General features: G+C 33.3%; 1 protein-coding gene across 3 annotated transcripts in view; it reads right to left on the reverse strand.

The window, feature by feature from the left end:
- Positions 1–2,640, reverse strand: part of LOC126883025 (tumor protein p63-regulated gene 1-like protein) — a 94,074-nt gene extending 91,434 nt beyond the window's left edge. The window contains exons 1-2 of one of the 3 annotated variants that reach the window (XM_050648208.1): positions 2,560–2,640; positions 2,292–2,504 (exon numbers count right to left, since the gene is read on the reverse strand). In XM_050648208.1, coding sequence (XP_050504165.1) covers positions 2,292–2,496 — 205 coding nt within the window. In that variant the 5' untranslated portion in view covers positions 2,497–2,504; positions 2,560–2,640. Of the gene's footprint in view, positions 1–2,291 lie in introns of all 3 variants that reach the window. The other 2 variants (XM_050648207.1, XM_050648209.1) reach the window with 2 other exon arrangements.
- Between the last annotated feature and the right edge of the window lie 13,079 nt (positions 2,641–15,719).

Genomic DNA, 15,719 nt, shown 5'->3' on the forward strand with positions numbered 1-15,719 from the left:
CAGATTCTGGGGTCAAAAATAGGTTGATTGAACCTCACTTACCCATATACAATAGTGCACACAAAAAAAGTTACAGCCCTTTGAAGTTACAAAATGAAAATCGATTTTTTTTCGTATATCGAAAACTCCTAGAGGTTTTTTATTGGAAATGGACATGAGGAATTATTATCACAGCAACATCTTAAAAAAAAATTATAGTGAAATTTGTGCACCCCATAAAAATTTTATGGGGGTTTTGTTCCCTTAAACCCCCCCAAACTTTTATGTACGTTCCAATTAAATTATTATTGTGGCACCATTAGTTAAACACAATATTTTTAAAACTTTTTTGCCTCTTAGTACTTTTTTGATAAGCCAGTGTTTATCGAGATATTTTGAATATTTGTCGAATTCACCACCTATTTGTATATGGTTCAGTATGATTATAGACACCTGTTAATAATCTGAAAATTTATTTATAACTTAAAATTTTTTGGTACATTTTGAAAAAGAAGCCACATCTCGATAAAAGTTGACTTATCAAAAAAAGACTAAGAGGCAAAAAAGTTTTAAAAACACTGCGTTTAACTAATGGTACCACAATAATAGTTTAGTTGGAACGTACACAAACATTTGGGGGGTTTAAAGAAACAAAACCCCCATAAATTTTTTACATAAATATAGTAAAAAGGAAGTCGCATCTCGATAAAAACTGGCTTATCGAAAAAATACTAAGAGGCAAAAAATTTTTAAAAACGTTGTGTTCAACTAATAAATGGTACCACAATAATGAATTAATTGAAACATACACAAAAGTTTGGGGGGGTTTAAGGGAACAAAATCCCCATAAATTTTTTATGGGGTGGACAAATTTCACTATCATTTTGTTTTAAGGTGGTCCTGCCATAAGAATGATACATGCCCGTTTTCAATAAAAAATCTCTGAGAGTTTTCGATATATTGAAAAAAATCGATTTTCATTTTGTAACTTCAAAGGGCTGTAACTTTTTTTATGAGCACATTTGTACTAAGGTAAGTTAGGTTGAACCGAACTATTTTTGACCCCAGAATGTGTGGTATAATTTATGACCATTCTTTTCGGGACACCCTGTATATAGGTAATCTTAATATTTCTAATTATAATTCATCAAAATTTTCCACAGAGGAATTTATTTCATTACGATTAATAATGAAAATTTTTTGATATCCCAGCTTTGCATTCTCAGTTAAGTATCATTTATGAAACAACTGACATTAATGATAAAGAAATACCCACAAATCTGGGATTTCTTTATAACTACTGGTCTAAACAAGTCCCTGTGTGAAGTGGTCAAGTTATGTGAATTAGTACTACTAACTATCCCAGCCACAAGTGCATCAGTTGAACGAAGTTTTGCAGTATTAAGATGCATTAAAAGTTTCAAATTAAGAGTTTAAAAGAAATTCAACAAGCGAAGACAGACTTTGAAAGTTAGCCCTATTATCCATTGAAAAAGACTGCATTCAACAATTATCAGAAGTTGATAGGAGAATAGACCTTGAGTATAAATAAGTGTCATTTTAGTGAAAGTTGTGTGTTGTGGAAAATGCCTCGGAGTATAATTTTTTTTTTAAATAGGATTCTTCTTTAGAAAACCAAGCCCGGCGCGAAGACTCAAGGCCCGAGCTAGCAATACAGATCAATGATAGGTCACTAGTCACTAGAAATAGCGGGAATAGAGTGCCTCACGCATTCACGCATCACGGATTTAGTGTGTGAGTCCTTGTATGCAGGACGTCCCACATAATTAAGTACTTTGCTGATAGAGAGCCCCTGCGCATCAGAGTGTTATCAGGTGGAAAGTTGCTCGACCCTCGACCCTTAAGAAAATATTTTTATATCCTTATTGAATCGCTTCCCCTTTCGAAAAAGTCACCGCACGCCACTGGTTGAATGTATTCTATTGTTTCTTTTGATGATTAATGTTATCATGAATAAGAAGACATAGGTACTTTATCAAACTAAACAAAAGACATAGGTAATACAAACTTTAAACAGTGACAATATGCTTTGAAAATTATGAATGTATCTAAAATATTGTAGAAGGTATAGACAATTCTGTACATACATTATAAAGAATCAGGAACATAATTAATTTAACAAAACAAACTTCAGCCCCGAGTCCTCTATTTACCTCTAAACATGCAAATTTATCAATGAAACACTCTGTATAAACAAAAATGATTAATATTGACACAAATCAAGAATATCTTATCATTTGAACAAAAACAATAATTTTGCATATATGCCCATACAATAATTAAATACTTACTTTTATTGGGAATTGATGATAAGGGTGCCATAAAAGTACCTCTCCAATTATAATTGTTGCCCTGATTATTTATTTCCGACGCGTTATCAATTTTATTAACGGCAGGATTCGGAGATTTGGGCGGATCGCTTCTGTCAGGGTGAATTCTAAGGGTGCCTCCCTTAAATTCTTCAGGTAAATCCTCTTCTAAAGCCATTTCAATCATGATACAGTCTGTAAAATAATTTAATAATTATTGCTTATCTTATAATATTCGCCGTTCGTTTACGTGTTCAATGTTTATCAAATTGTAAATTTCTTGTTTATTTGTAGCTCATTCAACTGATTCAACAAATGTCTTGAAAAAAGCTCGATGTCAAAAACAGCTGATCCTAAAGTAGGCAACATGCTATACAAATTCTGAAAATCGATTTTGGTTGTGCCTACTGTTACGCCTTCTGTATTATAATTTGAGTGGTCACAGGAACAAAAGACGAAGTCTCTCTAAGGGGGTAGGCGCAAAATCTTGGTGCTATGCTATTTAAATGCATTCATTTTTTTTTCGAATCCTGAGAAAGTTAATAAATATTTTTGAAAAATTTAAACGCAGAGTGAAAGATTACATTATTACCGAGGGCCGAAATTTCTTTAGAATAAACAAAAAGTTTCTCATGAATAAAATATTTGAAATTGGAAACACTAAGTTTTCTGTTTTTTTCATCCGTGTAACTTATTAAGAGCACACAGTAGCGATCAACAGGTAGCAACAAACGCGGTCCAAGATTGCGAAAGTTCTGCGAACTTTCAAAAGTGAGGCAACAGTGCGTCGGTAATTCGATACTGACAGTGACGTTTATACTATCAAAATAGTTATTTATGAAACAGTTCGTGAAGTATGCTTTTTGCGAACGCACGCGATTTTTAAAGCACGAGCGACAACGGAGCGAGTGCTATACATCGCGTAAGTTCGTAAAAAGTACTCCACGCACAGTTTCATACAATATTTTATCTACGATAAACAAATAAAAAAACTGTAACTCTTCGTCACTGCAATTCATTTCTATTCTACAATTTTTAGAACTTTGACATTTAAAAATCCTAACTACTTTCAAACCACAAAACTATCAAACATTTTGTTGTAAGTCATTGCTCATATTGTCATCACCATGACAACGCGAAAATTAAGGATATTTGATTATATGAAAGTGTGCCAAAAAACCCATTGAAAGTGTGCGAAAAAGTAAATCCCATTTAAAATACATTGTTACTTCACGCACACTTTAAACCCTTCACGCACTGCTATCTATAATGACAGTTTTCACAAACTAAAAACTCACTTAAATACATAATATGACATAGAGTAGATAAACAATAATTTTTATACACATAGGCGCGAAATGTTGCGAAGTCAGTGACGTTCGATTTCTTGTTATAAAAAAATCGATTTTTAGTAGTTCCAATGTGACACAAAATCTAGGCACGGGACACGGTTATTAGACTTTATTACGGTTGTCTTGTCCGACGGTGGTGGGGAGACTTATATTTTTGACTTTACGTCACAAGAGTTTACATTCCCATATTTTTAAATAATTTTCGATCATTGAATGTGTGTTATTGTGTATATATGTGTATTATTTGTGTTATTATGAAATAATCAGACAAATAGTACACATTTTATCTTATACCGGGTGGTGAATCGTAAAAAGGAAACTCAATGTAAAATTCTAAATTGTTGAATTCCTGCTTCCCTAATTATTTTACATCAAAAGTCATGAGAGAATACTTGTAGAGAATTAAAATCTGTATTAAAATCAAAAGTTAAAATTGTTCTACGATTTAAATGCATTCCAAAATTTTGAAAAATATGATACATTTGCCACAATAGGTATGCGTGTAAAAGTAAGGCCACACGTTACTATTTAACTGACAGTGCTCACACCACTGACTGAATAAAAAATCTTTATTATTAATCCTTTCTCCGCAACTGAGGGTATCTTATAAACTGTATTGTTTTTAAACAATAGATGATAAAATAAAAATATTGACAGTTCAAAAATGTGAACATTATTGCATTGTGTGTGGCCTAAGTTTGGGCTGAAAACTAAAATGTATTACATTTTTACAAAATTTTGGAATATGTTTAATTACGTAGACCAATTTTAACAGTTATTTCCAATACAGATTTCAATCCTCTACACATAGTTTCTAATGTCTTTTGATGTAAAATAATTATTAGGGAAGCTGGAATTCAACAGTTCAGAATTTTACATTGAGTTAATGCAAAATTTTGACGCATGTCAAAATTCTCAATGTGTTTTAATTGTATTCATTTTTTTCGAATCCTGAGAAAACTAATAAATATTTTTGAAAAATTTAAACTCAGAATGACAGACTACATTATTACCGAGGGCTGAAAGACCCTGAAAACTTCTATAGTGTTTATTTTAATAAGTTACAGGGCTGAAAATAAAAGAGAAGTGTGATATTTAATTTCAAATATTTCATTCAATAGAATCTGCTTGTTTATTCTAAGGGGCTTTCTGCCCTCGGTAATAATGTAATCTTGCATCCTGCGTTTAAATTTTTCTAAAATACTTAGTTTTCTCAGGATTCGAAAAAAATCATATTACGATTCAAATGACAGTAAACTCTCGTGACGTAATCTCACCCTTAATGTTCATTGGTTAGTCGATTTAGGAAACCGTAGTAATGTCTAAGAACCGTGGGCACGGGATAAAAAAGTTTATTTGAAGGAAGTGTATTTTTTTGTCTTTCCACATAATTTCCACATACTAGCATATTTCTGAAATTGGGCTCTGTACCTTCATTCTTTATTATATTACGAATATGTGTGCCAAATATCTCGAAAAAATATTCAAAATTAGACCCGCAATCTTTGAACGCGTTTGTTGATACCTGTTGATCGCTACTGTTTGCTCTTAAAATAAACATTATAGAAGTTTTCAGGGACTTTCAGCCCTCGGTAATGGTGTGTAATCTTTCATTTTGCGTTTTAAATTTTTCAAGAATACTTATTAGTTTTCTCAGGATTCGAAAAAATGAATGCATTTAAATAGCATTGGACCAATATATTGCGCCTACCCGCCTAACAGAAAAAGGTTTAAAGTTTTTAAATTAATTGATTGGTTCTTAGTAATTTTTGTGTGAATGTATACCTACATAAGTATAGGTAATTCAGATATTTAAAACTTAAACCTGTTTTCAGTGGCGTAACAAACTCCGTCGGGGCCCCCCGCAGAATTGGAAATGGGACCTCATTTAAAAAATTACTTAATGCGGCTTGTGTAACAAAAACGTATATGTGTTAGTGTATTCATGTACTGTTTATAACAACATACATTTTTTATCCTTATTGGCATAGAAAAAAATAGAACAAAAATTTAGAGGGTAGGCGCAAAATTTCATGCCAATGATTTTTAAATGTACATTTTTTTCGAATCCTGAGAAAACTAGTAAGTATTTTGGAAAAATTTAAACGCAGAATGAAAGATTACATTATTACCGAGTTCCGAAAGTCCCTGAAAAGTTACAGGTGTGAAAAAAAAGGATATTTAGTATGATTTTTAATTTCAAATATTTCATTCAAAAGAAACTTTTGTTTATTCTAAGAGACTTTCAGCCTTCGGTAATAATGTAATCTTTCATTCTGCGTTTAAACTTTTCAAAAATATTTATTAGTTTTCTGAGGATTCGAAAAAAATGCATGCATTTAAAAGGCATCAGTCCGAAATTTCGCACCTACACTCTTTAAATGATTACATTATTATGTACATAGTATTATTCTATGAGATCAACAATTTTCTTCGTGCACTGCTATCGGCAAATATATTCACAATTTTATTAATATCTATTTGAAGGGCAACTTCGTTTTCAAATACTTATAAGCTCTAGAGAAGATAACCGTGCTTCTAATATTGTACTACGAAGATATGGTTTTATTAACTTAAGTTTAGAAAAAGATCTCTCTGAACTAGCGATCGTGATGGGTAAAGTTGAAAACAAGATGTACGCATGACACACTTCTGGTATGCAAGTACTAGTGAAATGAAAATCTATAAGAATAATTTTGGCTGCATCATAAATACAGCTCGCCGGTTTGAATTATGCCCTTAATGATTTTCTGAAAAATTACAGTTTCAAATTGCTTCAAAAACTCATTACTTAAACTGACGACTGACGGGTATGCAGCAACTAATTTACTGACTTCTTCAAAAACTTCTGGATCCGATTTGAAAAGATATCCACTTCTAGGATCTAAGACTTTAAAATCGTTGTTCACTTTGTACATACTCATAAATCCAGCTTGAATTTGTTCAATGACTACATCGAGATTTACGAGAAACACGCCTACTCGACAATATGTTTCTTCAGGGTTGAAAGCAGAGATGAAAACATTGCGAAAAATCGATGGTAAGACGCTATGGGATAGAGCTAGAAGTGCAGATATACGAAGGAGATGCAAGGTGGACAACATTAATAACTGGGTGAAAAGCAGAAGAGTAGAATGGAACGACCACATAAGCCGAATGACAACAAATAGAGTAGTAAGGACGGCGAGAGACGGTTCCCCAATAGGAAGACGATCAGTGGGCAGACCACGAAAAAATGGAATGACAACTTACTGGAGGCACCTTAGAAAAACAGACAGAGTAATGTCTATATAAAAAGAAGAAGAAAGAAGAAGAAGGGTTTGAGATGCGTTGATCATGTAATAATTCATCAAAATGCTTCTTAACTCTACCAAACATTTTGATTTTAAAAGTACAGAGAAAGCTACAATTAGTAGCAAAATCTTTGGATTCTTATAAAAATGACGTAAGTATAGTTTTTCCTAAAGATTTGATAAAAATTCTTTACAGTTATGTAAAAGTACTACTTTATTTTGTAAAATAGATGGGAAGGCCAATTCGAACTGTTCCATTTAATTTTTTAAATTATTAGCTGTCATTTTCTACTCACGATCTGTGGTAACTAGTTAACTAATAATAATATTAATTAATATTATTTTAGACAGTGTTTTTAAAATTGACATGTAGTTCTGCTTTACACCAAGCTCAGTTTGAAATCTGGATGACCACCTAGTCACCGATAGCGTTTTTAGAGGAAGCGATTTTGGTTGGAAGTTTTTCTGCATTGTTTGCTAAATCGAATCGAGGGAAGTTTTTGAAGATGTCCAGGCAAGCGTACGCATGCGTAAAATAATATATCAATAACACATTTTTACATATATTAGACAAGATGGGGCCCCTGATATATTGGGGCCCCCGCAAGTTTCATGCTGCGGGGCCTCTGTTACGCCCCTGCCTGTTTTTCTTTAAATTCACAGCTGTGAACTTAGTCTTTTGAATGGAAACCTATGTATATTTTTACTGAAATTCTGTCTTTTGTTGCTTTATAATCAGTTAGCCTTTCTACATGCTTCAAAAACCTACTATTTGCATCAATAGCGAAACTAGAAATTTTCCTTGGGGGAACTTGCCTTGGGTGACTTGCCTAGGAACTTCCAATGAAACACCAATCGAAAGACATAAAAAAGATAAGGCCAAACTACATAAAAGACATAATACTTCTTTAGGCGCGTTTGGGAGTAAATTTATATGTGAGCGAATTCATCAAAATCTTTGTCCTGGACGCAGCTGAAACGTTATACGTACTCTGATTGGGTAATTACAATGACCTGTCAATAATTGTTCAATATGTCGGTTATGGGTAAACAAATGTGTATATTAGTTTTTATTGTTGTGAGGACAGAGACAAAAGCAAGTTTATAATTGTAGTGACTTTTTAAATAGTTTTAAAAGCAACAGGTACGTAATCGTAAATATTTCAGTATTGTAATAAAAAATTACATAGGTACTTACCTATTTGGAAAATGTAAAATGTAGGTACCTACCTGCTTTCATTTACATAATTTGATTACCAACAAAATTTCTACCAATCTTCATCTAACATATTGTTTTCTTACTCTATGTTTTGTTGTATTTTAAAATTTTAATTCCACAAAAATCAAACTATTAATTTGATTAAATTCAGAATTGTCAAAGTTTAAAACGTTCAGTTGGCATATCTTCCCACATGACGGGTGTGTGTAAGTGGTTAAGTTCTGAGGTGCTTGGATTATAAATTTAATCACCCTAAAATACGCGAGTTCGATCCTCAATGCAAATTTTTATTTTTTTTTATTGCTTTATACATTTTATGATTGTAAGAATATTTATTATATAAATTTTTTTTCAGAAAATACGTATTTAGTTAAAATTTTTGCCAACAATTATTGTTGGCACATGGTATACACTCTGGTGAATGCTTTATGTATGATTTACAAAAACAAGAGATTGTTTAAAATTTTACTATTAATTTTGCGCTAATGTATCAATACATTATTAGAAATTTACTATTAATACTTTGTATGGTAGAAAATGTCTGATATAATACATAAATATCACCATAATTCGGTATTAAATTTCTATGAAATATAGTTTTTTAGTGACATTCACCTAGCAATGGTTAGGAATTTTTGAACAACATTGTATTTTGTATAATAAAACTGGTAATGTGCTTTGCCCGGATTGTAAACACTATAGTGAAAGAAGGATATGTAGATTCTTTAAATTTACAAAGGATCTATTTGAAAAAAGGTGGGTTTCATTACTAAGGTAAGAAAATAAAGTGAAGAAAAAGAACTAAATTTATCGCCCGTCACCCACAGCTTACAAATTATGTCACCATGAGAAGCACTGTCGTCATGTCACATCCCCTCCATATGTAAACCCTCCCAGCGGATATTGAGAGAATCTTCAAGAGCATTTAACATTTTATCATAGTAATTGAGGAAGTATTAGGCAGCTTCCAGCATAAACAGGAGTGGTAGGGGGCTATATTTATTTTAGATTAATTGGTCTTATCTAAAAGCCCTTTATCTTAAATTTTCTGATATTTTATCCCAAGTTATCATTTTATTTATAGTATTTCCACATTTAAATGAACAATCCAAATATTCAAATACTCTCCTTGTCGTAAAAACGTTTAATTTATTATAATTTAATTAGCAATTTTAATATTTTTAACGATGTAGGTATGGGAAATATTTATTTAATGAAATGAGTGATGTATTTTTACTTTGATTTAAAATATCTATTTGTTTAAAGAAATGAGATACATGGAGCTCTGAAGTTTTTCATTCCTGATGTGGAGATTCAGTCATAAAAAATACAGTTTTTTTCAATAATATATAATGGTATAATGACTTTCACTTCTGTTTTTTTTATTATAATTTAATAATTAGGATTACTATTTATAAATTTAATATTTAAAAATTATCTATTATAATTTTCCGTAGACGTGATAGTAGACACAATGTAAATCAATTCCATCCTTATTGTTTTCCACAGAAGATGGAGCCTGGGTGCCTGGGTTCTGGATTTTAAAGCTGTTCATTCATTTTTCAATAGAAATGAATTAAAAATAAGCATTTTATGGCGAAACCAAGCGACAGTTTGGTACAGTCTACTCGTTTTAAATAAACTACTAATCTATAATAAACTATCTAATTAAATTCTGTTAGGTATACCGAAACTATTAATTCTTCGTTTTTTACATTGTCATTAACATTAAACTCCAGGGAAATAAGCAAAAAATAGACAATGCTTGCATGCTCGGGATACTGAACAAATCCAGGTATTACCTGAAAACTGTTTTAGTTATTAATGTTAAGGAAAACCTACCTTTTTACTGCCTAGAGTTTGGAGCCGTTTTTAATTATTACAAATTTAGTGCAAAGAACGCGATCTTTTCGATTTTTTGTACATACCTACTCCATTCGAAAGGTAAATAGGACATAAAATTACAAAATTTAATTTTTACAGAACATTAAAAAACTTAAAAATGCTGATTTTTGAGAGTTAAAAAGTCAATTTGTTATTGCTTCGCAAAATACCTACGTGAAAATCCGTATTTGTTAATAACTTTTATTAAAACTAACGTAGAACTTTGGTGTTTCACACAAAGTTGGGTATTGGGGCACTTAACAAATCCTCTAGATAAAATATTTATGAGACTATCATTCATTGATTAATTAAAAAGCTATTCTAAGTATTAGATATTTGTTTATCCCAGATCCCAGAGACATATGTTTTGCAATAATATAAGACAGAACATAATGAAGATAGATGAAACTGGAAGAATGAAACTATCAAAATGTATTAAAAACAGATAAAACATTTTTTATTATAGTCAAAATTCCTAATGCTAAATTTTTGAAATTTTGTAGTTTATAAACATTAAGAATAGGTAAATTTATAGTAGTAGGGGAGGCTTGGACGCTAAATTTGCAGTTACTAAAACGTTATGAAGACCTATTGGGTTGTGAAGATTAGGTACTAAAACCAAAAAAGTTAAGAACATAGGCACAATTAGAGCAATTAGAGCGAGGCCATCGGTATAATAATGTAATCTTTCATTCTGCATTTAAATCTTTCAAAAATACTTATTAGTTTTCTCTGGATTAAAAAAAAGAATGTGTGTGTACTTTGCAAGCACGTAAGAAGATATTCTTCTATTATATAGGTAATTTCAACGAAGTAAATATACTTAACAGGTTATTTGTATTTTATTTAAAAATTAAACTAACTTTCTTATCTACCACTTAAAAATTTTTATTAAAACAACCAAAAATAAAAAAAATATGAATCGCCCAGGATTCGAACCCGCGTCATTCCAATCTCGGAGCTAATGCCCTAGCAACTACACCAGCGAGGTTCTTCTAATTGACATGTAAGTTTCGGATATAATTACACAACACGACGACAAATAGTGTAAATATTTTATTATTTTACTACAGAGAAACACAAATCCAAAAACACAAGAATTGTCAAATTGACAAATTTCGTCTCTAGGATCCTCATTCTTTCTTCTTCTTTCTGTGTCAGATACATTACTTCAGCATCATATGTGTAGTATTCTGAGTAAGCTTCTTATCTTTGAGGAAGTTGTTGTATTTCCAGTAGGTTCTGTTTCCTGTCTGGATTCTTTCATTGATTACTATGTTTCTATCAATAGTTCCATTAACTGACACCCCAAGATATTTAAAGTTGTTCTGCCTTTTCAAACTCATATTCACCAATCTTTAACTTTGTCATATTAACTGGATTTTTTCTTGCGCATAGTAGGTATTTTGTTTTTGGTTTGATTTATTGCTAAGCCCCTTTTGGATGCTTCCTTACATAACTTCCTAAATTCTTCCTTTAAACTGTTTACGTTTCTGCTAATTAATGCTATGTCGTCAGCATACGCCACAAGTTGCGACGTCGATATTATAATTATTGTACCTTTTCTTTCTGTAGCTCTTATTGTTCCTTCTATAGCGACATTAAATAGTGACGGTGATGTCTTGTCGTTGCCTTGTCGTACTCCAGTTGCTATTTCTATCTTTTTGGTGATTCCGTTATCTGTTATTATTGCTGCAGTCGATCCTTCCATTGTCATTTTCGTAAGCTTTATAAGTTTCATTGGGATATCTAGGTTTTTCATGTCTTCTATTAGGTCGGGTCTTGTTAAACCATCAAAGGCTTGCTTAAAATCTATGAAAAGGATGTGTAAGTCGATATCATGTTCGTAACATTTCTCAATTGACTGTGTGATTATGTATACTGCGTCTGTTGTTGACCTTCCCTATCTAAATCCGTGCTGGTAGTAGTCTCCTAGCAATAAATAGTACCTATACCTACTCACAATCACAATCTCTACTCACAATAAAATCCTGGTCCGATTCTAATTTACTCTCTTTAAACGTAGATAAAATAGTAGCATTACCCTATAAAGGAACTCTTCAACCCTTACCTCTTCATAACAGCCAGATCAGTATCGTTGATTCTGTAAAGTTTCTTGGTATTTTTTTAGATAGCAACCTTAAATGGTCCCTTCATATCGATGTGTTAAGCAAGACTATCCTCAGCTTGCTTTGTAATAAGATCTGTTTCGAAGGAAATGAATTTAGCCTCTTCCAAAATAACATACTTTTCATTGTTCGAGTCCCATCTTCGATATGGTCTGCCTTTTTGGGGTTCTGGTACAGCTGCCCAATCCAATGTTATTTTTAAAATACGAAAAAGAGCAATAAGATATCTGTTTGGCCTCAGAAGAACAACACATTGCAGAAGCTACTTCAAAGATCACAGGATTCTAACATTACCTTCTTTATATATTTTAGAAACTGTTTGCTTAATTCGTAAACATCTACATTTCTTTCCAGCAAGACCTAGACATGACTATTCCACCAGAAATTCTACCTTTGACATCTGGAGGGACGCCGGTGTTCAACATTCCTCCATGGAGAGTTTGGAGTAGTTCCAATGTCTCTTTCCAGCGTTTTGCACTTGCAGTAAGTTCAATGTGTCGCTAAGCCTTCGATAGCTAAGAGGAGAACTTTTAATGAACCGTAAGATGCTGTAATTCTGGCCTGTTGAATTGTTAATGTAAATAAAACACTTTCTATTTTGCTATGACTGTAATGAAGTTGAAAAGGGCAAGAAATAGAATTTTACATGTGAACAATTGAGTTAACAACTTATCCGTGAAAGACGCCACTACACATATATTTACACTTTGTACCGGCTTTTTGCTAATTGCGGCGTGAAGAATTCTCTTCGAAAAAGCGTAAATGAAAAGAGGTTTTTGCGTACGTTCTTAATGAGTGTTGATAGTTGACTGACTGTTGCACCCCGCTCTTTCATCCCGTTAACAAATATTTCCGTTGGGTGCTTTGGGTAAAAGAGAGGGCGGAGATTAACATTCTTGGAAGCTTTCACTGCGTAATGGAATTATTTTATGGTTGTTACAGAGGCGGCGCGGAAATTTGTTGTTGGTGAAATAGAGTTTATTTTGGGTGGAGAATACAGTTCTCCAACATTCCCCCCGGCGTTAGAGCCTTGTGGTCTAACCTACTCTTCTTTACCTTGATTAGGGAGAACCGAAATTTTAGAGATTGCCCTTGTGAATTGACCATCGATGGTCTTCAACTTGACCACTCTGACTTTGCCATCTTGCCCGGGCATTGTATCAACTACCCGTGCTAAAGGCCATTTTAGAGGAGGTACATTATCCTCTCTCAGAAGAACTAAGTCATTGACTTTTACGTTTTCCCTTGGTCGGGACCATTTTGGAGAATTTTGTAACCGGTTCAAGTAATCAACAGACCACTTTTTCCAGAAACTTTGTTGTATTTTTGCAATTTGCTGAAACATGGATAGTTTATTTTCCGGAATTTTTTGTAAGTTTTGCTCAGGATGCGCTGACAGGCTGGAGCCAATTATAAAATGCCCAGGACTGAGAAAGGTGTAATCTGAAGGGTCGCTGGACATGGAACAGATAGGCCTTGAATTCATCACAGCTTCAATTTGAACCATGACAGTGTAAAACTGTTCGAAAGTGAAAGAAGAACAGCCTATTAGCCTACGCATATGATATTTTGCGCTTTTTACTGAAGCTTCCCAGAGCCCAGCCCAATGAGGAGATCTAGGGGGGATAAACTTCCATGAGGTTTGATTTTCAGAAAGGTATTCCATAATGGTTTGAGAATTAGACTTATTTTGAAAAAATTTGTATAAGTCATAGAGTTGGTTTTTTGCACCAGAAAAACATGTGGCATTGTCACTGTAAATGACGGTTGGGTTACCACGTCAGGAAATGAATCTCTTAAGTGTTAATAGAAAGGAAGAAGTTGTTAGATCAGAAACAACCTCAATGTGCACAGCTTTGGTCACCATGCACACGAAAATGGCTATGTATGCCTTGATTTTTGGCGCTTTTCGGAGTGAAGAAGATTTTAACAGAAAGGGTCCACCATAATCTACACCCACTTTTTGAAAGGGTCTTGTTGTAATGGACAACCTATCTTCAGGTAAATTACCCATAAGCTGTTGTGCAGGAGCACACGAAAATCGGAAACATATGGTGCAGTTGCGAATGATTCGTTTTGCTTCCTTTAGACCATTGAGAGCCCAGAATTTCAAACGAAGATTTGAGAGAACTGTTTGCGCACCAGCATGTCCCAATCTGAGATGTTCATTTTTGATGATAAGATTGACGATAGGATTATTGGAGGGGAGCAGTATCGGATGTTTTTGCAAATAGTCTATGTCGGGACAGTTCGTAAGTCTGCCTCCAACTCTGAGAAAATTAGAAGAATCTAAAAATGGTTTTAGTGACATGAAGTTTTTATTCGAAATAAATTTGTTATTTTTAAGCGCCGAAATTTCTTTTGAAAATGCATCACCCTGTATTTTCTTGATGATGAAATCCATTGCATAATTTAACTCCGCAACAGAAAGAGGTTCAGAAATTTTTTGTTTTTTACAATTAGAAATAAAACGAAATACGTACGCTACTGTACGTTTTAAGCGTGAAATATTTGAGAAACGTGAGAAAATTTTTATCCAGAAATTTTCCACATTAGAATTTACCACGAGGCTTATTTTTCTTTCCTCGGGTAGGTTTTCGAGAACTTTGTCATTTACTAGATTGGAAACATTGAAATTTTTATCTCGCAAGCATTTGGGACCTTGCCACCAGAAGTCGCTATTGAGAATTTCAGAACCACACATTCCTCGAGAAAGAAGGTCTGCGGCATTTTGCGCAGACTTTATGTGAAGCCATGTAAAGTTTTGAGTCAACTCTTGGACAAGAGCTACCCGGTGAGCCACGAAAACCGACCACCGACTTGGATGACATTTACACCACGACAGAGCTACTTGGGAGTCTGACCAGAGGCTGACTGAATGAAATTTTATAGATTGATTTTCAAAGATAGAAATTATTTTTGCAACAAGTTTTGAAAGAAGAACCATTGCGCACAGCTCAAGCCTAGGAAGTGTTACCGTCTTTAACGGAGTTATCCTTGATTTGGAAGAAACTAATGCACAAGAGATGGTCTCATCCGAATAGAAAGTTCTTAGGTATACGCATGCGCCATAAGCTGCCATGCTGCTGTCTGCAAATCCATGAAGCTCAACCTTCAGAATTATTTTTTTCAGAAAAATAGAAACGAGGAATTTTTAATTGTTTTAATTGTGACAAGTCCTGTAGAAAGTTGTTCCAATCGTTTAGAATAGTTTTGTCCGAAATTTCTGTGTCCCAGTGAATTTTTTGCAGATAGAGTTTCTGCATAAGCATTTTGCCTTTAACAATAAACGGATTGATGAGTCCCAGAGGGTCGAAACATTGCGCTAACGCAGATAGGATTTTTCTTTTTGTTATTGGTGGGCAGAAATTATTTTCGGGGACGGAAATTGTTATTTGGTCTTCCGCAGGGTCCCATTTTAGGCCTAGAACCTTACTGGAAGTGGAATCGAAATTTAGGTCATATTCCTGAGTAGTATTTTTTGAATGTTCTGGGTTGATTTGTTGTAGGAATATGGATGAATTTGAATGGAA

Source organism: Diabrotica virgifera, chromosome 4, assembly GCF_917563875.1.
Source record: "Diabrotica virgifera virgifera chromosome 4, PGI_DIABVI_V3a".
In the NCBI taxonomy this organism is placed as follows: Eukaryota; Metazoa; Arthropoda; class Insecta; order Coleoptera; family Chrysomelidae; genus Diabrotica; species Diabrotica virgifera.